This window comes from Mesoplodon densirostris, chromosome 1, assembly GCF_025265405.1.
Source record: "Mesoplodon densirostris isolate mMesDen1 chromosome 1, mMesDen1 primary haplotype, whole genome shotgun sequence".
Taxonomy (NCBI): domain Eukaryota; kingdom Metazoa; phylum Chordata; class Mammalia; order Artiodactyla; family Ziphiidae; genus Mesoplodon; species Mesoplodon densirostris.
This window is the reverse complement of record NC_082661.1, coordinates 213,602,122-213,625,983: the sequence shown is the minus strand read 5'-3', so window position 1 is coordinate 213,625,983 and position 23,862 is coordinate 213,602,122. Positions and strand designations below refer to the sequence as shown.

The 23,862-nt window shown below is 34.9% G+C and overlaps 1 protein-coding gene across 2 annotated transcripts in view; it reads right to left on the bottom strand.

Annotated features, from left to right (window-relative positions):
• The window catches only part of CCSER1 (coiled-coil serine rich protein 1), a 1,210,612-nt gene that overhangs the window by 359,118 nt on the left and 827,632 nt on the right, over positions 1–23,862 (bottom strand). For both annotated transcript variants that reach the window (XM_060094716.1, XM_060094688.1), the window contains one exon: positions 23,340–23,384. In XM_060094716.1, coding sequence (XP_059950699.1) covers positions 23,340–23,384 — 45 coding nt within the window. The remainder of the gene's footprint in view (positions 1–23,339; positions 23,385–23,862) is intronic.

Genomic DNA, 23,862 nt, shown 5'->3' with positions numbered 1-23,862 from the left:
TATATTAGTAGAATGATTAATATTCAAGAATATGACCTAGGAACAGAAACAAGTCATTTTTCATTATTATTTTGCCATCATGAATCTAATCATCAAATTGGTAATAGTAGGAATAAGGTTACAAGAGATCATTTGTGGGCCTCCCTGGTGGCGCAGTGGTTGAGAGTCCGCCTGCCGATGCAGGGGATACGGGTTCGTGCCCCGGTCTGGGAGGATCCCATACCGCAAAAAAAAAAAAAAAAAAAAAAGAGATCATTTGTATCACTGAGCTTGATAATATAACATAAATCTCCAATGGGGAGTAGGAGGGACAAATATTTATTTATTTATTTATTTATTTTAACATCCTTATTGGAGTATAACTGTTTTACGATGGTGTGTTAGTTTCTGCTTTATAACAAAGTGAATCAGCTATACATATACATATATCCCCACATCTCCTCCCTCTTGCGTCTCCCTGGGAGAAAGTATTTAAAGTCCTCACCTGAGGACAAAAGATGCAGAACTTAGTTAAGAAAGCCCAAATATGCAAATTAAAACATGAAAACACTTTAAACACCCTTTTTTTTTTTTTTTTTTTTTTTTTTTGCGGTATGCGGGCCTCTCACTGCTGTGGCCCCTCCCGTTGCGGAGCGCAGGCTCCGGACGCGCAGGCCCAGCGGCCATGGCTCACGGGCCCAGCCGCTCCGCGGCATATGGGATCCTCCCAGACCGGGGCACGAACCCGTATCCCCTGCATCGGCAGGCGGACTCTCAACCACTGCGCCACACCCATTTTTTAATGACACTTTTCCAAATCAGAATAGGAGAGAGGCACGGGGTGGGCTTGGGGTGCAGGGAAGGGGAAGGGGGAGGGGGGAGGGAGAGAGAGAGATTTATCTATTTAGAATACAGAAAAGAGAACAGATGTTTCTGAGGTTTCATTCTTTCCTCCTGAAAGCCTACTCTTGATTACTGACACCATCTTGACTTTATTTTGTTTGTTTCTGATTATTTTTCTATCTTCATCTCAGGTTCCTCCCCCTTATCATACTGGACATGTAAATACAGTCAGGTATCCTGGTTATTTATTTTTTTTATTATTTTATTTTTTTGCGGTACACGGGCCTCTCCCGTTGAGGAGCACAGGCTCCGGACGCTCAGGCTCAGCTGCCATGGCTCATGGACCCAGCCACTCCGCAGCATGTGGGATCTTCCCGGACCGGAGCACGAACCCATGTCCCCTGCATCGGCAGGTGGTCTCTCAACCACTGCACCACCAGGGAAGCCCAGTATCCTGGTTATTTTTGATCTGGTTATTTTTCTTACACACTGAAGATCTCAATTTCTCTCCAGGATTCAACTACCTCCTGTTTGAAGACGCCTTCCCAGAATTGTTCTATCTTCTGACAGATTCCTCTCATGAACTAAACAGTGAGAATTTTCACAAGTACTCACTCTATCTTTTAAAAATGTTTAAAACTAAACTATCACCCACATCTTAGCTTTCCTCTGAGTTCCTTTGTCACATGATTAGTCCTATCACACTTAAAACTTTGCAATCATCTTTGTTTCTTCCTTTCAGGTAACACTGAATTAGTACCTAAGATGGGTCAAATCATCCTTCATATTCACTCTGTCCTCACTCTCTCTCAGTTTTTGTCATTACCATGTTGATACAATTACATAGTGAAACTCTCTCTCTGAAGCCTATGTCTCATGCAATTACTTCCATAAACAATACACAAATTTTGTTCCAACTGGACTTTGTTGTGGTCAAGAATCATGTTCAAAAATTTATTTAACTCTGAGTTCTTTGATAATAGCAAGAATTTAATAAATACTGAATTAAAGGATTAACACTGGTATAGTCATTGATCCTTGAATACTATATGCAAATTATCATGTAAATTGTTATTAAAAATGTAAATACCTCCCCCCATTTGGATGAATATCTTATAAGTAATATCTGTTATATTTAAACCAAGCTTAAACTATTTTAGTCATCATGTAAATTCAGTTGCACAAGTCAGTATATTTTGAAAGTATGAAGGTGAAACTAGACAGTTTATAAAATACCATGATGTTTGAAATTCTCCACTTTTCTAAACTTCCCAGTCCCTGATATATCCTCCTATTTTTTCTCATAATTTACTAACTAGGAATTCTTTTTTAAAAACATGCTATACTCACACATATCTATAAACATAAATTACGTACTATAACTTATGTATAGATACAGCTATTTATCTGTCTACTTACCTACCATATACCAATTATTTTATTTATCCATGTACCTCTATAAACTTAGTTCTAATAATCTACTGTGTAATAATAAATATTCATACATTTGTTGATTTTTTTCTATTTATACATATATAACCTGTACAAAATACTTGTTAGCCAGCATCTAGAGTTACCTCTGGTTTGAAATACTGATTTCACGAACTTACCCAATCATTTATTTTGATTATAGAAAACATATTTTGAATCTGTTAATTAACTATTTTTTATCCTCTTTTTAACATCTCTGAGATATATTTAGAAGCTACAGAAATTCTATAAATATGAGTGAAGATTAATGTTAAAAAGGTGGTCTAGCAATGTTCTCAGTGATTTGATACTGACCACATATATATTATATATATATAAATTAAATTGTGTGAAAATACATTAAAAATGATAGTTCATTTTAGGCTTAATACTATGAATCAAAGAAAATGTGTAAGAGGAGAGAGGCTAATAAAAGGTTGAAAGAACATTACATTTTAAATGGCTAATCTTCTTCTCTCATTTGTTCACCAATGGAGTTTAATCAATGTTTTCCTGAAACCTTCTGCCAAGGCTTGACAGTAAGCATATTCATCTCTGAATACAGGGAAAATGTATTATGGGAATGATTTAGCAGAAAAGAACATCTGCCCCCTTTCGTACATGAATATTAAAACTGCAGATGGCAGGCTTGGTGGCGGGCCTGATGGCGCAGTGGTTGAGAGTCTGCCTGCCGATGCAGGGGACACGGGTTCGTGCCCCGGTCTGGGAAGATCCCACATGCCACGGAGCAGCTGGGCCCGTGAGCCATGGCCGCTGAGCCTGCACGTCCGGAGCCTGTGCTCCACAACGGGAGAGGCCACAACGGCGAGAGGCCCGCGTACCGCAAAAAAACAAACAAAAAAATAACTGCAACTTCAAAAACTCACTTTTCCCAACTCCGTTAAAGAAGGAAATTTAAGTTATCTTTTAAACACTGACTGGCACATTCACTGAGAATCCTAGAGCATATTTTCCTTACCTAGACTGCCTGTAAATGGAATGAGGCTATATTATCAAGGTTTCGAAATTTGAACAATTTGTCTAAATTTCACTACAGAAAACCTCTTCCACAAAAAACTATTGGAAAGAGTTGATCATAATCCTCATCTTCAAAACGACATAGTCTAACACCTATATCAATGAGAAAGTTGCAAGTTAGGTATTATGAAAAACAGAAAGAGTGCTGGAGTATAATTATGAATGAAGCCTTTGTTCATATAAACAGAAGGCTTTCTTTGGGGAAATATAAAAAGGTGTTTATCCATAAAAGTTTATTTTCCATTCAGTGCTTTAGCTTCCTATGAAGTTATCCAGTCTAGAAGAAAGTTGAAGATTAATCTCTATAACTACAGTTGTTACTTCTTCCATAAACAGATAACCACAATGGAGAAGAAAAACAGATATAATGTTCATTAGAATTTTCTAAAATTTGTACTTTTATTTTTGGAGTACCCATACATACAATTACATGCATCTTTCCTTAGCATAGTATTAATGACTGTAAGAAAATATTCAGTCTCAGATATATCAACAAGAAAATCAAATATTTGTTGGACATACATAATGTAAATGTTTTGTTATCTAATGTACAATAAAATTTAGAACCATATAAATATAAAATGAGTTATAACAGATTTTGGGTGTGTATTTTGATATATCAAAGATGGCAAGTCTTGGGCCTCCCTGGTGGCGCAGTGGTTGAGAGTCCGCCTGCCGATGCAGGGGATACGGGTTTGTGCCCCGGTCTGGGAGGATCCCATATGCCGCGGAGCGGCTGGGCCCGTGAGCCATGGCCGCTGGGCCTGCGCATCCGGAGCCTGTGCTCCGCAACGGGAGAGGCCACAACAGTGAGAGGCCCGCATACCGCAAAAAGAAAAAAAAAAAAAAAAAAAAAAAAAGATGGCAAGTCTTAATCACTTGGGTGATAGAGAACGAGCCATTGAATTTTGCTAGAAAGTAAATAAGTATGATACAAATTACATATAATATTCTTTTTCTTTCCTTACTATTGAACTAAAATAAGAAAATAGGTTTTAAGAAAATAAATAACTTTTCAAAGGCCATGTAAGTGATGAGTAGCAAAGCCAGGATTTTTTTTTTTTTTTTTTGCAGTACGAGGGCCTCTCACTGTTATGGCGTCTCCCATTGCGGAGCACAGGCTCCGGACGCGCAGGCTCAGCGGCCATGGCTCACGGGCCCAGCCTCTCTGCGGCATGTGGGATCTTCCCAGACCGGGGCACGAACCCGTGTCCCCTGCATTGGCAGGTGGACTCTCAACCACTGCGCCACCAGGGAAGCCCTAAAGCCAGGATTTTTTAAGTGTGGTTAACACCACAAAAAACTGATCCTCTCAGTAATTTTTTTTCTACCTTAGTAATTTTTTTTCTACCTTATGGTGTTGGTTGATTGGCACTACATAAAATTCCTTCTTACAATACAAGGTTACAGAAGCGAAGTACCTTTCAGAACGTGGACTTTGTAACCCTGTATGAAACACCTGAGAAACCACTAATATATCTTTAAAAGACAGTTTTGGTCTCATAAACTCCACTGAAATGAATATGCAATATAGCACTTCTATCTACTTAATAAGCACTTTATATGACACTTACTCTGCATTAGATACTATTCTAAGAACCTTATAAAAACAAGCTATTTAGTTCACAATAACTCCGAGGTAGGTACTAAGCAAGGAGTCTGAGCCATGAATAAATTGACTATCTTGCTTAAAGTCAGTTCAACAGCTAAGAGGTGAAGTCAGGATTCAAACCCACCTCTGGAAACTCACCTTCAGTGGCTGTATTCACAATCTCCAACTGTTTTCTAGTCCTTCTAAGCCTCAAGGCTCATTTATAGGAAACCAAGATTTACATAAATAAATGGATGTTGTAGGAATGCACGGTACTACTTTATTGTTTCAGTTTGTCAGCTTAGCACTAAAAGCTGCTTGTTTTTGTTTGGCTTTTTACCTGCAATCAGAACATTCTGCCATCAGGTGGTACCTTTTTATGGCTCATGACCTGAATGCTTAGGTTTCTTTAGGTATGATTCATTGACAGGCTCACAAATAGAGTTTTTACTCATTTTTTCTTTAGAGCAAAGAAACATAAAAACTTGACTATATTAAACTAGCTTAATAAATATAATAAACTATTAAAAATCACTAATCTAACTCTCATTTATGGTTAGGTAAAATCATTTTTAACTCATATTTTTTCTCTTGGAATTATTAAAAACAAAACAAAACTAAACTTCCAAAGCTTCCGACTCAGTGAATCTAGTTAATTGTAATAAAAAAGGACCCCTGTGTTTTGCTTATCACTTGAGAAAAAAAAAAAACAGGAAATCTATTGGATAGTTTGTCCCTAACCTTTCCGATTCTGCACTTTTCTTTAACTACAACAACAAACACCTTTAAAACATTAATGACATATACTGTTCAAATGGCTTTGCATATTCAAGCTCAGTTAATCTCCACAATAACACCATGAGGTAGATATTGTTATTACCTCCCATTTTAAGGATGAGAAAACTGAAGCACAATTTCTAATGCTTTGCTATTGTTTTTTGTTTTTGTTTTTTTTTTTTACAAGAGCTAGTAAGTGATACAGCTGGGATTTTCTCCAGGTCATTTGCATCACTAAGCTGTCTTGTCTCTCAGTGTGTACAATCTATATACTAGGGATTCCTAGAGCTTCCATAGTGATTTTTTGTTGTTGTTTTCAGTGCAAAATAGCAGGGATGGATGGCAAGGGAGCAAGAGAAGGAAGCCACTGAATGATCCTCCAAATCTTCCTCTAACTTTCTTGATTAACCCAACCATTCATTTATTTATGGATTCAACATCTCAATAAATAAATGTTTTGAGTATGTACACTATGCCAGGCAAAAGTAGAAAGTAAAAGATGGAAGATGTGTATACTCCGAGCATTTCTCTAGATGTATCAGTTTTTAAAAAACATAAGCGGGGGTTCCCTGGTGGCACAGTGGTTGAGAGTCCTTCTGCCGATGCAGGGGACACGGGTTCATGACCCAGTCCGGGAAGATCCCACATGCCGCGGAGCGGCTGGGCCCGTGAGCCATGGCCGCTGAGCCTGCGTGTCTGGAACCTGTGCTCCGCAACGGGAGAGGCCACAGCAGTGAGAGGCCCGCGTACCGCAAAAACAACAACAACAAAAAAAACAATTTAAAAAAAAAGTAAGCTGTTGCTGTTTTCTAATAAGAAAGGAGAACCAACTGGGCACATTTTATTTGAGAAACATGTTGCTAACAACCTCACATAATTTAAAACTCTCTTAATTCAATGCAAATACTGATCAAGGTTGATGGGTATTTTTGTTTCTTTCCTAAAGAGATATCTTTCTGTACAAATAACATAAACACAATTTATTATTCAGTTGGCCCTTTAACTTTGACATTATGCTTTTCTTTATGCATTTTTAATATAGGGGTTTGACATTATTTCTAATTTTTGGAATAAATTGAAGATGTATTATCCTTTTATATTGATAACTTTCAAATCACATAATTCAATTTCACATAAAATTCAAGCTCACCACACATAAAACATTAAGTGAGGGAGACAAACTGTTTCCATGACTACATTAATTCCTTATCTTTAAAAAATCTGTGGAGAACTTTATAATGTTGTATATAAATGTACAACTTAAAATTAGTTGTTGGTTTGACGTCTTTAAATAATTAACAATAGCAAAAGCAAAAACGTGAACAACCACTACTGAATTTGGCAGAAAGTTTAGAGAGTCTGATATGATACAGAAGTTGACTAAACTAAAGAGAAGCTGTAAAATTTATGGGTAGGCATGAGCCACCTCCCTCTCTCTCATCTCTCTTTCATTTGTATAATGGCTGAGTGCCTTGGCACCACCATGTGCTCAGGGCTGGAAAATATGATGATTGGGCCCATGCAAGTGCAAGTCAAGCATTCAAGTCTAAGCACTATCTCATCATACTTTCTTATAACTGTTCTCTGATTGGAACACCTACAAATGTGTATCTCCTCAAGTTCTGGGTCTTGCTTGGGACTCTGTATAGGCAGAGTTCGGTCTAAAAGTAAAACATTACATCTTGAGTGAGTAGGCAGGAACTAGTGCACTTTCACCATGCTCAAGTATGTGCTGCTAAGTATTTAAGGTCCAAGAATAGATGGTCACATTATCAAACGGATTAGTATCTCTAAATGCTATTTAAACTTCAGAGTCTCAGATTAAATACCCTCCACAGTAAAAATATCATGATGTTCCTGACTTGTATCAAGGAGATATCATAGTTTTACAAGCTGTTGAAGGTAGGGACTATATTTTATTCATGTATTCAGCCCTAATTACTAAATCTATCACCTTATAAACAGTAGACCTCCATTTTCAAATGTAATTTTAAAAAAAACTAGTAATAATATAGAAATCTAACTGCTCTTGTTCAAAACTTACATTCTCATGTTTAATTAAAATATTTCTTTGAATGGTAGTTTGTTTTCAAACTATTCAGGAAAAGCTTATTAGAGAAGCAAAGTCTCTGACTTTTAACTCGAAAGGTCTTAAATAAGAGTGTCTAACCCAATAACAGCTTATTTTGTCAGTAAAGATTTTATTTGTTAGGAAAGGTGGCATATGCTATTTATCATGTGGAGGCCAGAGGCTCAATTGTCAGAAAAGAAACAGAATGTGGCTGCCACTCTGGAAAACCATAGGTTTTGATAGCAGACACTTGTAGATTTTAATCCTACCTTTACACCATACTAACTGTATGACCTATTGATCATTCCAAGCATCTGCTTCCAAGGTAGATTTCTGATAATAATACCTACTTCACAGAATTATTAAAAAGGGCCTGGAACACAGTAGGTGCTCAGTAAAGGTTAGTTCTCCCTGCCTCAGGTATTGCTATTGGATATGTGCTAGTGACATCTAGTGGTAATTCCTGCAAACCTCAAGAAGGCCACCCTAGAAACTCAGCTTCCCAATTCACGCATTCATTCCATCAGCAAACGTTTATTAAATACCTCCCGTGTTCTAGGCTCTTAAATCAAGTTCTGAGGATTGCAAAGATGTAAAAAAACACAATACCTACCCTAGAGAAGCTCTGGCTGTAGCCCACCAGACACGTTAGCTAATTACTATAAAAAATGCAATTATGTCTACAATAGCAGTAAGAAAAAGTACAAATACGCTACAGAAAGGGCAACTCACTCTGCCAAAGGATATGCCATTTGGCCTGGGTCTTAACGAGTAAATAAAATTCCCCCATTATAGTTTAACTGAAGGAGAAGTGGGGAAATTTAGAGATTTCTAAAATGGTAATAAGTTAAGGCCTATTTGCTAAGGTTTTGTTTGATGTGCTAAGGAGTTTAGCCCTTCTCTTTGTGTGACAGGAAGATAGTAACACCTTTAGTGACGAAGGCTCATAATTACACTCGGGCAACAGTGTGGAGGGTAGATTGGAGATAGGAAAGAAGAGAAGCTGGAGAACCCATTAAAAGGTTATAATTTTACCCTTCAGAGGTAATGAAGATCCAAATTCATTCAGTGGAAAAGGGATAGACAGAAGGAAACGTAACTGAGACATCTGAAGTAGAGTGGAGACTGTAATGACTGTGATGAGTGGGAACATACAGGAGCAGGAAGAAATGAGGTTGATTCTGTGTTTTCTGGAATGGACTGTTAAGAAGTAATGTCATTAAAAGAAATTTTAAAAAACAGAGAAGAAATTGGTGTTTGGGGGAGGGAACATGAAGATTACGAATTGTCTTTCTACGTATCTTTAAAATTTAAATAATATTTAATAGAAATGTCTGATAAGTGAATAGACATAGGTCTGGAAAGAGATCTGGATGGAGATGGAGACTTAGGAACATCAGCAGGTAGCCAACGTTACAGCCACCAGGGTGGATAAGATTACCTAGGAAAAAAATGTGTCAAAAGAGGAAGGGCGAAGAGACAGGGTCAGGACCTTAGGGGACACCATAACTTAATTAGTAAGCCCTAAATAAGAACTGGAGTCACCCTTAATTTGTTCAGAGCAGTCCCTTAGTAAGTTCTAAACATAGACAACAAAACAACTTTGGAAATAGGTTGGTAATAGGAATATCTCAACTAACCAGAACATAACTTTTAAAAATACACTTAAGCTAAATTTAAGGTATAAAAGCAAAGCTATAAAGTTCCCCACAGTTTTCATGAAATAAGTTGTATTTGAATCTTCCTCTCATAACTGAAAACTCTGCTTTAAGCTTTGAGTGTAGTCCTTCCTAGGTCGGAGGGGAAATTTTATTTGACCGTCTATAAAATGAACAACTTTTCCACTTCTCTCATTAAATTTGGCCAGCTAGGTTTCTTTCCATTTTTTGTTTTATTTTCTTCTTTCTCTCTTTCTTTTTTCCTCTCTCCTGATACAAGTATTTCTTGCTTCAGTGATTTTCTGGGAAAAGAGCCCAGTTGGTTTAATGTTTTTGGTTTTTTGTTTTGTTTTTTATTATAGACTACCTTACGAATTTAGGATATTAACTCTATACTTTAAGTGTTGTCAGGTTGAAAAGAAGAGCTATTCAATTTATGGCCTCCTAAAATATATATAATCTCTATTTTATTTTTAAAATTCAAATTCTCTTATTTTTTCATCTCTTATCATGTTTGTAGATACTAAAAAAAAAAGAAACTGGTTTGTCAATTAATTTTATCGCCCCATGACTAATATTTTCTATATGCTAATGCTCAGTCTCTTGGTCCTCAAATTCATATATCACTTCATGTGTCATTCTAAAGAACATCTTTCCTTAATTATCACAGATGAGTTTAAATACCATTTAACTATATCATTTCAAAATCTCTGTACTCAATTTACATACATTGATTAACTTTGGGCAATCAGCTGATCCCCTCTGCACCTGAATCAGCCTTATCTGTCCAAAAGGGAATCACAGTTCAGGGTGATCGTATGAGATGAACATGACGAGTGCCTGAAAACCTTGCATAATTTAATCCTGACAAAGAATAATGGGTAATTCAAACAGTTGAATTAGCCCCATCATACAAGTTAAAAATTCCCTTGGATCATCAGATTTGAAATTATGAAACTTGACAAATTTTTAAAAATTCAACTATATTACAAATATCACCACAATTAGAGCTTTATAAATATTTTTCTTACCATTTTAAATTTGTATATCTCAAATTCACCTAAAATGTAACAACCATGACCAGCATCTATCTCTTTAAGAAGGCCAAAGAAAAAAATTAAATATGCTTATTAACTTTAATATTTAATTATAAGTGAAGCCAAAATATATTAATTAATTAAATATGTGAAAGGCAAAAGGAACAAATGATCTAGAGTAGCATAGGTGTTCTAAACCCAACTCTTGCTGATTCTAAAAAGGAACAAGATTTAACACAACAAACATTTGTTGGGTGCTTACTTTATATCAGGAACTATACCAAGTTTTATGGATGGAAACACAGTAAGACTCTGTTCTCTAGGAACTCAGTCTAAGTGACAGAATGGTGGAGACAAACAAAGAGACTCACAATACAATATGATAAACGTAATAACATAGTAGAACCAAGCATCAAGTACTATTTTTGCAAGTAGGAATTCCTGGGGAATTTTTCCTTCAATAGGCAATATTCAATCTGAGATGTGGTGCTGAGTAAGTGGCTTTACACTCAGATGTCTACTGTCTAGACACTAGGATGTCTACTGTCTTTTATTAATTCAAGGTAACAGTAACAATAAACAGTAAAAGCATTTAAAACTTCCATATGGGGTATTTTTATTGGTACCTTACATTGAGATCACTATTTTTGATATACAATCTCATTTTCTCTATTCATAACAATCCTATGGGGTAAGGTACAACTATGGATTTAAATTTTTAAATGAAGAAATTGAGGTACAAATTATGTACCTCAGTGACATAGGTTATGCAACCTGCTCAACATCACATTGCTGAGCAAAGAGCAGAACTGGTAATAAAAGCTCCAAAATATGTGCCCTCTAAAAATCCCACTATGCCGCACTGCCTCTTATTATACAGTCATTTCCTATTTAGGGAAAATTTAATGAATTTTTGTGCCACAGATGTCTCCATCTGCAAAACATATAAAATTCTTACAAATTTTTCTATGATCCTATTGAAGTCAATGGCTCCAGTAATACCTAAATCATTTGCAGTTTTCTTTGACCTCCAATTGTCTGAGTGCTACACAAAAACATCTATAAATTACTCCATTCTCAAGAAATTAATACTGAAGTTACTATGTTCTCCAGGCAGCACCTCATTGTTCTTTTGAATTACTTTCACTTGCTAGCTTCTTAAATATACTTTTCATGTTCACTTTCTTGTTGCCAATTCTGGAACTGATGGCTATCACCTCTTTTATCCATCGAAAGTTACTCATTAAGATGAGCAAAATCTTTTTCAAGGCAAAATTGGAAGATCATTTGTTTCCCCTGGTGCTTTTGACCTCTGTACACTTTTGACATTTTTGTACTAGGTACTACTTACTCTCAATATTCTTTGTGACCTTTACTTCCAGAAAGTAAACCAGAGCTAATATATTATCAAATGTAACTTGTTAGAGGAGAAAGCAACATCACGTCTTTGATAGGCTATAATTGGAAGCAAGAAAGGTACAAAGAACCATTTTTCCAGTTTTTGATTCCACATGTTTCAACAACTGTGTTTAATTTCTAAAACTCCAGACTTCTAGAATATTAAGTAAATCTATATTTTAATTAACTTTAACATATCCAAGTGTAGGACAATACTCCTGATCTGGTTTGACAATGGTATCAGTTATAAATAGGTGGATGAGTTAAAATTGCTAAATATCATTAACTTACTCATTTTGAATTTAACATTTTTTAGTATTTATAAATACAAGTTCAAATAACCCTTATATTTTCTCTCAACTGTTTTAGAAGATATTCCTCTAGGTCCTATTTGTGATTGTCTACCCCTAAACCATACAGAAATGGTCAAGCAAGTGCACTGTGAATTTTCCCATGTGGAATATTGTCTGATCCCACTCCCTTTAGTACACAAAAGAGAAGTACAGGTCACGCTAATGTTCAGGATTCACGTACCGGCAATGATTTGGTTTAATAAATACAATGGATTAGATATACATTGGATAAATAAATCCAGATAGAGAACTGTTTTAATTTACCATATTGTCAACATTTATCTTTCTTCATAGGATATGTTATTTTTAAACAGTGAAAGCTAACCCCCCCCCCCCAAGATGTAATAGATTTAGATAGGGGAGATTGAGGAGCTAACTTTGAGATGATGATCAGGACCTGGTTAAGAAGTCTGAGCCTGGGAAAATTGCATAAACTACATGTTTCAGGTAAATTTTGTATTTTCCTAACTCATCCCCTCTTGATATAAAAATAATAAAAGAAAATGAAAATGGTACCCCAACCTTCATTCCAGATGAGTTACTACCAGTATATCTTCCCTAACCACAATTATCTTAAAGAGAACATTCAGATCATGAGACTCTTCTACCACAGTACAAGTGGTAAAATCCAAAGATGAGTTAAATGGTGCTTTTATCATTTGAATATCATAAAAGGAAAGAAAAGAGAAAAAAAGAGAAAGAAAAAAATCATTTTTCTAATCCTAGTTCCTGTTGCTAAAGTATATTTATTTGATTGAACCGTGTGGATGAGCTAGGGGAAATTAGACCACACTGTCTATAATTAGAAGTGACTGTCCAGCTATAGAGTAGATAGCTGAGCCCATCATTTGGTGGTAGTCATGAGGTACAAAGTATAGGTTAAGAAAAAAAAAAAAAGGTAGAGAAGCTACCTAATTTACACAGAAAGAAGAATGATGTAGAATTATAGAACAGAGAAACAGAGAAAAGGAGATGATTATTATCCATTTTCCAGAAGATCAAGATATATTCCCTGCAAATGGATGTACCTGACACTATTCAATTTAATGTAAGTTTTAAGTAGGTTTCTATTCTTTGTAGTCACATAGTTCCTAACGAAAACAAAAGAGTAGTTGTGGTCTTGGTCTTGGATGAGATAATACCTATATGCAACAAATAAGTAGGCAAGGAGAGAGAGAGGGGGAGACAGAGAATATGATTGTTTAGCAAGTTTAGATAATTCTCATGAGGAATGCCAAGAGTCAAAATATCCAGTTGTAGTAAATCTATTAATTTCTCTTCTTATAAATAATAGTGTAGTGTTGAATTTTTACTCTGGAGTCATATTCCCTAGGTTTCAATCCTGGCTTCACCCACTTATAACACTTGGGCAAGTTATTTAAGCCATTTCTTGTCTGGATTTTTCTTCTTTGAAATGAGAATGATAATAGTGGCTATTTCAAAAGTTTGTTATGATGAGTGACTATATGTAAAGTGCTTACAGAACTAATAAGCACACGCAAAGCACTTACCAAGGGTAATTCAATTTTTTTTTATATTGTGCAAAGAAAGGATGCTATTTTTTTAGGGTTTTAGAGTGAAATGTATCCTATATCAGATCTACAATGGCTTATCCAAAATTCTTCAGGTCAAATATATCTGGTAATTTGGAATTACCCTGATTTTAAAATAGTAATACAGAGCATATGCCATATCTTTTGAATATTCCCAGCAGGGTTTGGAGCAGCACTCTGTACAAACACATTGATATTTCTGTAGCAAAACATGTACATGTTCATGCTAAGTGGGAAAAAGAAAGACTATAAATGGGTTCATATTAGTTCAGGCCAGGTTTGGGCCACCAAGTGAGCTTGAGCCTCTCTTTGATGAGGGGATATCAGTTTTCAGAGCATTTGGGATATTAGAATTTCAGATAAATTATTTACATGTGTTATTTTATTCCTCTACTTACTGTTTATATTTGTTGTTGGGAATTTAAATGTAACTAAATTTTAATGTTATTGAAGAGACAAGACACTTCTGAGTAAATAGGTAAAGGGCAAAGAGAAAGCTTCTATTTTGAGGGAAATAATTTGTACAGTTGTATTACTTTTAGAGTGTTTTATAGACTGAACTGTGTCCCCCCAAATTCATATGTTGATGTCCTAACCCCCAATACTTCAGAATGCGATAGTATTTGGAGATAGGACCTTTAAAGAGACAATTAAGGTAAAATGAGGCCACCAGGGTGGGCCCCAACCACACTGACTGGTGTCCTTATAAGAGGAAATCTGGGTACACAAAGACACACTGGGGATATGAACACCCAAAGGATAGACCATGTGAGGACACAATGAGAAGGCAGCTATTTGAAAGCCAGCCAAAGAGAAAAGCTTCAGAAGAAACCAAACCTATGGACACGTTGATCTTGGCTTCTAGACCCAGAACTGTGAGAAAATAAATTTCTATTGTTAAAGTTACCCAGTCTATGGTACTTTGTAATGACAGCCTTAGCAAACTAATATAGTATGCAATAGCAATTTTACTTATAGCTATTATTTTGAACACAACTGTTGTGTGAGTCTGAAATTCTCTAATCCTAACATTTTTAATATAAGTAAAACAATTGTTTATATAATAATTCAACAGTATAATATTTATAATAATAAATACAATATTTTTCCACTTACTGATAATCTTATTTAGAAGTTTTATATTACATATTAGGTAACAATGTGGTGATCACTGACAAGGGACTGCGGGGTCCTGTGATATAACTGGGGGACAGCAATGGAACTAGTCGGGAGTGTTCCTTTTCCATTGGGCTGACTGAGCATCGATGTCCCAAAAACTGTCTCAAAGTGGGTGTGAGGACAGGAAATAAACAGAAAATAGATATATGTCAAACAATTGTCCTCAGCTGGAAGGATGATGAAAGAATGGAAAGAGATTTGGGGATCTATTTCTAAGCAGAGAGTAGGAGGGCAGGAAAGTTCTTCAGAGAAGTAGTTAGTTCTCATTGTAGGTTTACAGGGTTTTAATACGTTTGTCAGCAAAGCCAATAATTGAATATTTACATGGGGATTATTTGTTCTATAAGAAAACATAAATCTAAACAGAAAAGAAATTCTCTTGCTAAGTAATAGATAAGTATCAAAATAATAAAAATGTTTATCTTCTGTATATTTTTGAGGTGGCTATTGGCTTTTATTTGTAATTAAGAAAGGAATCATAAGAGATCTTCTCATTTATGTATGAACAAATACTTCTCTGATGAAAACGGGCTGAATCAATTCAACCATACGGAGTAGTATTTTCCTTTTATATTAATTGACATAGGTAAAGGGCAAAAAATAACTGCATCATAGGTTGTATACACAAATAAAAACAACAATGCCAAAAAGATCCCTATGAGTTTAACACTACACTTTCAAATAAAAATATAAGGCAGTGAAATAAAAATCATAATTTGTTCCTGCCTTTTCAGCTGAAAACATCTCCAGGGTTTAACTGATTCTAAAAATAACATGTGTGCCTTATAAGAATGGATATCTAAACTTTTATTGATTAGAAAGTCAAAATCTTTCTATAGTAACCCTTCTTAGTCCTCATCTCTTTGTAAAATCCACTTAAAAATTACAAATCCTTAATTATATACAAATATTTTTGAAAAAAGACTCATAAATGAGGAAAATATATTGTTTCAGAACTCTGAGGTCAGAATCTCCATCCATTTTACTTGCTGTGCACATCAATGCAAAGCTAGAGTGTCATAAACTCTGCCTAACCTGCCTAATCTCTACCTATTACCTACATTACAAGACTTGCCTTTAAGTCATCCTGCCTGTAACTTAACACCCTCTAAATATCCTCCCTAAACTCTCCATTTAGAGACCTACTAAAATTTTGTCAATGTAGTGTTCTTTTTTTATTGCAGGGGTTCTAACAAACTCAGTTTTCCTGGATGAAAAGTGTTTTTCTTTGTGATCATTTGTGAGAACAAGAGTCAAAACTTGTGGAGATACAAGGGAGGTGCCAGCGAAAGCCCTGTGCAATCTGACTTAAGCTCCTCTACTTGAAATATGTTCCTCTGAGGCCGCTGAAGCCTCCATTCAGGAGTCTCTCGGAGAGCAACAGTGAGATACACCCCGCACTGGGTCTAAACTTTAAGTTCTTTTTGTCAACCTCCCAAATGCAGAGTTTCTGCCTCCTAGGAATGAGAATGGTTTTAGTAATCCTTTGACAACCTAATCAACTTTGAAAATTCTTATTCTAGATGAAAATACCTGATCTGTAACTTACAACGTGACTGTCTGTTTTCATGACTTTCCATTGTGAGTCAGTAAGAAGGGCTCTAACTCCAGGTACTCAGGAGGATGGACTGCTTGGAGTTAGGTTTTGTTAGATTGATTTCCTTTAGACAAACTTTATCTGAGTATTCTTTCAAAACCTTGTGAGGATTTTCCTCAGTCTTACCTTTGTTGACTCCAATTATTTTCATTCTGCTCAGAGTTAGAGTTGAATTCCCTCATCAGGTCTTAGGCCAAGTTCTTGAGATAGGAGGTTGCCGAAGAAAAATTTTCATGTGGTCTTTTCAAGTTATTTGACCCTCTAGGTCAAATTCCTGATTGCTTTATATTTTAACTCATGTGCCTATATCTCTAACTGATATAATTCCATCGCGTACAATCTGAAATTGCAGAGTCCATTTTGGGGAACATGATTGCTAGACTGATGCTTGATGGAATTCACTAGGGTTCAAATTAATTGTTTAAACCTGTTGTAAATACTCTTTTGTGTGGCTGTGTGTGTGTGTGTGTGTGTGTGTGTGTGTGTGTGTAATAGGTTTCCTATACCTAAGGCTTCTTTTGTCCTTCCACAGTGATGGGCTTCATGTCTGTCCAATGCTGGCTCCTTCTCACCTCTCTCCTTTCCTCACTCTTTTTTTCCCTGCTTCTCTTAGGAAAAATTTTTCTGTCGCTATGTATATACTCTAAGAATTTGTAATCTAGATAATCAAACATCTCCAAAAGAAAGATTTAAAAAATTGAATAGTGTGCACTTCTTATGGATTTTGATTTTCTTATTTGAAATACTACTAAGAATGTGTTCTTTCTTACTGGTATAGAGCTGATAAGCTTAGTTTTGCTTAACCAACAGGTTTCTTTTGGATAGTTCCTTGGAATTTCAATGGTATACAAGCATAGAAGAGATCTTCAAAATCCAATCTAAAGATCACCCAGAAAATACAGGATGTGAAAAATAGCTTATAAAACCTGTAGCGCTTAGGCACTGCTCTCTATAAACGATGTTGTAAGTGAAAGGTAAATAAAATTTTCTCTCATCTGTAATATGAACTATGGAATTAAGAATTTTTGAGATTCAATGACAGATTCCAAGTATATTTTGTTTGTTGTCCTATCAGGAATTTGTCATCTGAGAACCAATTCAGAATGTAAAATCTAAGACTAGGCTTTAGATATCACTGATTATAGGATAGTCCATGTAAACAGTAAAATCTCCCAACAACATGACACTCAAATTGTCTCTGACAGAAGGAAAGATGAAAGGAAGAGCAAATGGTATGAAAAATAATAATAGTAATAAAAATTGTTGTCATTTATTGAGTGCTTCCTATGTGTCAGGCACTGCTCAAAGAGCTTTATACATATTAACTCATTTATCCTTTAAGAACATTTTTGAAACAGGAATAATTATTATGGCCTTGTAAACTGTAATTCTTTCAATTAAATATTGGCTCATAAGCACAAAGATTTTTTCAGTTCTTTTACTGCCTGTCAATTCCGAGAAAGGAAAAAAAATAAGGATTTTTTACTGAGTCCTTGAAAGGTCTCTTGATCTCAGAATCCAATTGTAAATCAGATACATCTTAGTGGCAAATTAGAGCCACTGAACCACTGAATAATTCTAGTTATAAAAGAAGAGTTATTTTTGCCTCAGCTTTTATATCTCAAAGAAGAGTACAATATTAGCCAATATATATTTCTCCCCCAAATTGTGTCATCACTGAGGTTATAAAAGAATCTCTTATTCTACAAAACTCTACATCAACCAAGAACGGGATAGCTAAATTTGAACAAAAGTGGAAACAGTCAGTCTATTCTGAATGTTAAACAGTAAAGACTTCATGCAAATGGAAGTAAGTTTTGCAGAAAAATTACTAAAGATAACTGGTAATCATGATTTGTTTCTTGGTGAAGATTTTCACCAAGCTATAAAAGAAATATTGTTATCTTCTATAATTTCAAATTATGTAAAACATTAGATTTTAAGAGAACAATGGCACTTCGACACAGTTTGCTAACTCCTTTTCAAGAACAACATACTTTCTTCGATTTTAGTTGTATTTTTAAAAGTCACATATTTTTCTTCTTTTCTCTCTTTAGAAAACAATTCTCTCCAGTGGTCTGTCGGATGTGGGAGAAATAGTAGCAAGTTTTCTTAACTTAAGCCATAACGTAGATCCAAAATAATCTGCCTAATAATTCTAATTAATTTAAAAATGGAAAGAGAAAACAATGGTGATTTTTAATTTTGCTCCACTTGTAATAATGCCTGTGCTACTATTCCAGGTAGAGACAAATTATTTTGAAATACAGAATATCATTGATCACATTCTTTAGTTTTCTCCCTTTTGGTGCTCAAATTTTAAAATGACTTTCAACTTCAAGTAGGAACATGTAATCTGTCAAGGGATAAACAATGCAAAGTCTATCCAGCTGTACTAGCAAAGGCATAAAATCCACTATTTATCTGAATAAAATAATCACTTTCTTTAGGAATATTATATGCTCAAGTGATACTTTACATAAACAGCAAATCACAAATTATTATTTTAAATGATTCATACATTTAAATATAAAGTCAGCTTGGGGAAATAGCATTGAGCTAAACATTTTATTTTCAATCTACCTTTTTCAAATATCTGATTAATTATGTTTAAGTATCAGAAATTCATATCATCTATAATTTCCCATTTATGCATTTTTGGCAAAGTGAGGATACTGTAGTCCAACAGAGAAAGTTAGTGAAGCATTCTGATGACTACAAAGCAGGCAGATTGTAAGGCATGCCCATGATTTTCTTGAGAATTACACATTCAAAAATCAGTTATTTTAATGATCTGAAATGTCCACTTCTTCCTATGTGTCTATCAGAATCTATTTATTTATACTTGCAACCCCCCAGGTAAAATTAGAATTTTTAGAAATATCATTGGCACAGTCAAACATAATTAACTGAAAAATTTCCACACTAAAACGGGATTTTTCTCGTAAAGGGATGAATACATCTCTAATGTTTTGGGGGCATATTTCTAAAGAATGCTTCTAGAAATTATCAGAAATGTTCATTTTCTCTCAGGTTAAGTTTAAGGAGCATTTTCAATATCTGTCTTGCAAGAATACAAAACTATTTATTTAAAATGTTCAAGTGCACCGATATTAATCTTTCTTCAGAATTCCAGCTGAAGCATGGTAACATAATCTCTACTTACTTTGTTCATCACTTTGAGGAGATCTGAGCTCTGCCAATTATGTAAAAATGATTCCTGATCATTACACGCTTGCACTTTATTTCCATTGCATCAATGGTTCTGGAATCTCTGTTAACTTCCAACAACACCCATAATCCAAAAGCTCCAATAACCACTGTCTCTCACCTTAGCTTGCCATATTAAGTGTAATTTCTGAAATTAAATGCTTGATCCTGACTTAGATATCTAACCGTAATAGTTTTCTTTATCCATGATATAAAGTCTCACATCATGTGTATTTAGACTTGTGATATAAAATATCCAGAATATGGATGGTCGAGTATTTTTGAGCTAAGGTGAAAATAAAGACAGCTTGCCACTCAAAATTAGTGTGTACAAACACATGCATACATACATACACAGGTACACATGCACACACAGATGAATCTTTAATAACTTAACAAAAACCGTACTTTGGAAAATATACTATTTAAAATAACAAAGTTATACAATCTTTTAAGAAAACTGATAGTAACCTGATTTTATCCACATTTAACAGTAAAAGCACTGTATTTAGGAGAACAGAAATTCCTTAAAAGAAATATGATTTATCTATGTGTCATAGCCAGTGAAATTTCATTGAGGTTTTTCTATGAGTTATAAGATCCCAATAGAGGCAGGAAGTTCACTTACAATCAGAAAGGAATATCAGTTATATAATGACATTTCACACAGCATTCCACTAATCTCCCTTTTTAAACAATCTTGTTATTATCTATTATGATCAGACCCCTCAATTTACATGCATGGTAAATAAATATACCAAAAATATATAAATATACCATAAAAAATAAATTAAAAATAAATATACCATAAATATACCAAAAAATTAATGTAACTGAGGTTTTTTTGTACAATTAATACCTATTTTCAAATATTTCACAAAAATACAAGCAATTTACGTGCTGTTCATCTCTATTTCCTTCAGGAAGGTAATTTATATCTTAATCACTTCTTCTTAATTTATATTTTATATGGCATGTAGTGTTCAAATCTGGCCTTCCTGTCTAGCAATGAGCCTTTTAATAGTATTTACCACTTAGCTACATAGCATATTACTGCCTGCTTCCATTTTCCATGCATATTCTAACTGTTGTCATGATCTCAAATGGTAAACAGAACATTTTAATTGATGCTTCTTAAACCTTCTTATAAATATTTGGTAAGAGGCCCTAGTGTCACATCCGTCAACACTTACTGGGAACATCTGTCATTTGAACTAAGACAAATTAACTCATTTTAAGAGTAATCATTGTCATTCAGTCTTCATCAATCACAATATCATTAGGATGAAAAATTCTAAGAGGATGTTTTGAGTAAGAGTTTTCCAAATCCACACATTTCAATTTAACATAATAAGAAGTATATTATACATCTTTGTAATACATGCATGTAACAGAACACAGCAAATAGGAATCAGAAAGATACCTGCCACAATTCATAAGCAAGAGACATCAGGAAGCTCTTAAGAAGGAATTACACTCTCATTTACAGATCACTTACCACTGAGACTTGACCGAAGTGTCCACGAGATAGTTCACCTAATTGTCTGATACTTCCCTGAAGTTTCTTACCACAGAATGTATTAGACTTTACAATCATGGGGAAAACTAAAGTGAGTGTTAGGCTGGATAGAAATATGCCCAAGTAACCCAGTGTTGCCCAGACAGGAAATGAAGTGGTTATTTTGAATTTTAATAGTTGACTTTTACTTTCTATTCCTGGATTGGGGGTCTCAAGTGAAGACACTACCGTGCTATCATTAACTGGATGATCTTACCTCCTTCTCAATTATTCCACCAACCTCAGGGAGGAGGCCCAAATCAAGGTTGTCCCCTCTATGCAGATGTATATGTTAAATTGTAGGTCATTAAAAATTTGACCTTCACACAAACCATAAAATACTTTCAAGAAAAAAAAATTAATTTAATATACATTATTGACATGTTCCTTACCCATAAGTGCATTTGTAATAAAAATAAAATGAGAGGAAATGAAAAACTAAGCAATACAATTTAACAGCAACTCTTTTCAATAAAAGCCAGTCATTTGGCTTTTAAAAATAACATGAAAATCTACAAAATCTTAATCTAAAAAATGACTTTTGCTACCATTAAGCAACGTCATTACATGGCTACATGGACTTAAGTTTCCCCTCTTTAGACACAGAGTTGCTCTTGAACTAGGATACAGTGGTGAGAAGCTGAGTAATACAACACAAATTGAATGTCCTCAAAGGCACTGAATCAGCAGAAATAAATTGTGGCAGTCCTGCTTGGGTGTGAACTTTCACTTAGAAGGTGATGAGTTAAGTCTCTAAGTAGATCCATTTTAGTCCCATCTGAGAGAAAGTATTTACCCTCACAAAACCTGTAAATGGCTCTGAGGTCTTCCTTACACAGTACATAATTTTTCCCACTCTGCCTTTACTGATGACCACGTCCTTTTTACCTTGCTCTCCTACAGCATGAAAAATCTCAAGATTTATCTATATTTCATGTTCTCCAGCTCTTTTGCCAGTGTGAGCCTACTGTTATGCATCTCTCAAAAAGAACAGATTCTTCTGGATGGAAAATAGCAAATAAGCAGAAAGAGAACCTAAATGACAGGTTTACAAGGAACTAAAATGCCAAATACTAAAAACACACAACTGAAAATTAAAAGAGCAAGGAAAGAAGGGGCAAACACCAAGTATTAAATACAGAAGAAAAACGTTTTTACAGAGAGAGAAGCCACAGATAGGAAGAAGGGTTACATTTATTTTCTCATTTTATAAGACAAAGTATCTTTACTTTTGCCCCAAAATTATTATATAAATCTCACCAAAAATAAAATTACCTTTTGGGCAACAAGAAAATATTGATTTACTGAATTAAATATCCCACCATCCCCCTACACCCAACAACCTGAGTCACAAAGTAAAATAGAGCATTTATACATTTGGCCTGGAAAGAATTTTAATCAAGGTGAAGTTAAGCCTGTACATTAGAATTAGAAAATAATATACACCACGTAAACGATACGGTATTATGTTTGGTACTATTAAAAGTTTCCCTTCCTTATAAAGCATCTGGGATAATAATTAAAGGAAGTTTTAGAATCAGTAGTCTTACCAGGGCAACTTCATACCATCTAATATTGCACACACGCCAAGTAGCATATGCCAATTGTCTTGGATAGGAGAGTGAAGAATCCCAGATGACATAAAATGTTTCTGTTGTTAGAATTATGCTAATTTCTCAATCAATCATTTTAAATATTGCATGTAATGTTTGCTTAAAAAGGTTTTTCTACCCTGTCTAGAGGGCCCTACTGCTATAAAAATCTATTTTAACAGAAACAACACTTGCCTAACCAGAGACCTGGTACCTTCTTCAGTTTCAGAGGAGCAGCACAAATAATACATTTACATAAATATGTATAAAATGTGGTTTGGCCAGAGTAAATGAGATGTATGTTACCATAAATCCTCTCAACACATCCCCGTTGTCATTAACATCATCAGCATCAGTCAACATCACCAACAAAATCACCGCAACACTGTAACCATTATCTCTTCTTCTCCCTCCCTCTCCCTTAGACTTTCTTACCTCTCTCCCTCCTTGTACAGACTCCGGTCTTTTCAGGTTCAAACCCTGAAAGAAAAAAAAATATATGTATATATCAAAATAGATTATTGATGGCAAAGAAGAAGTAACTAATAATTAGTACTAGTGCAAAGATTTTGAAGTGAAAAAGAATTCATTTAACAGAGAAGATCTGAATGTACATGAATATCTCACACATAAGACAATATCTATATCTGAGTAAGTCTCCAAAGGTGGTACGAATGCACTTCTTGCTAAATCCCAGGACCATAAGTAAAAATAATTGCAGCACTGGTGATTACGTAGGAAACATTCAGGATTTTTTCTCGTGAAAAGGACTTTCTTCATCTTCTATTATATAACTGCTTTCTACACTAAAAGGAGAGCAATTCACCTTAAGTCCCCAGTAAAAACTATGCATAATTAAATGGCAGAAGAGTTCATCTTTTTCTTAGCAGGCCTATTGCAAAATATGCTTGTGGCACAGGAGTCTGTCTGTCCATCTATCTATCTTCCCTGGAAATAC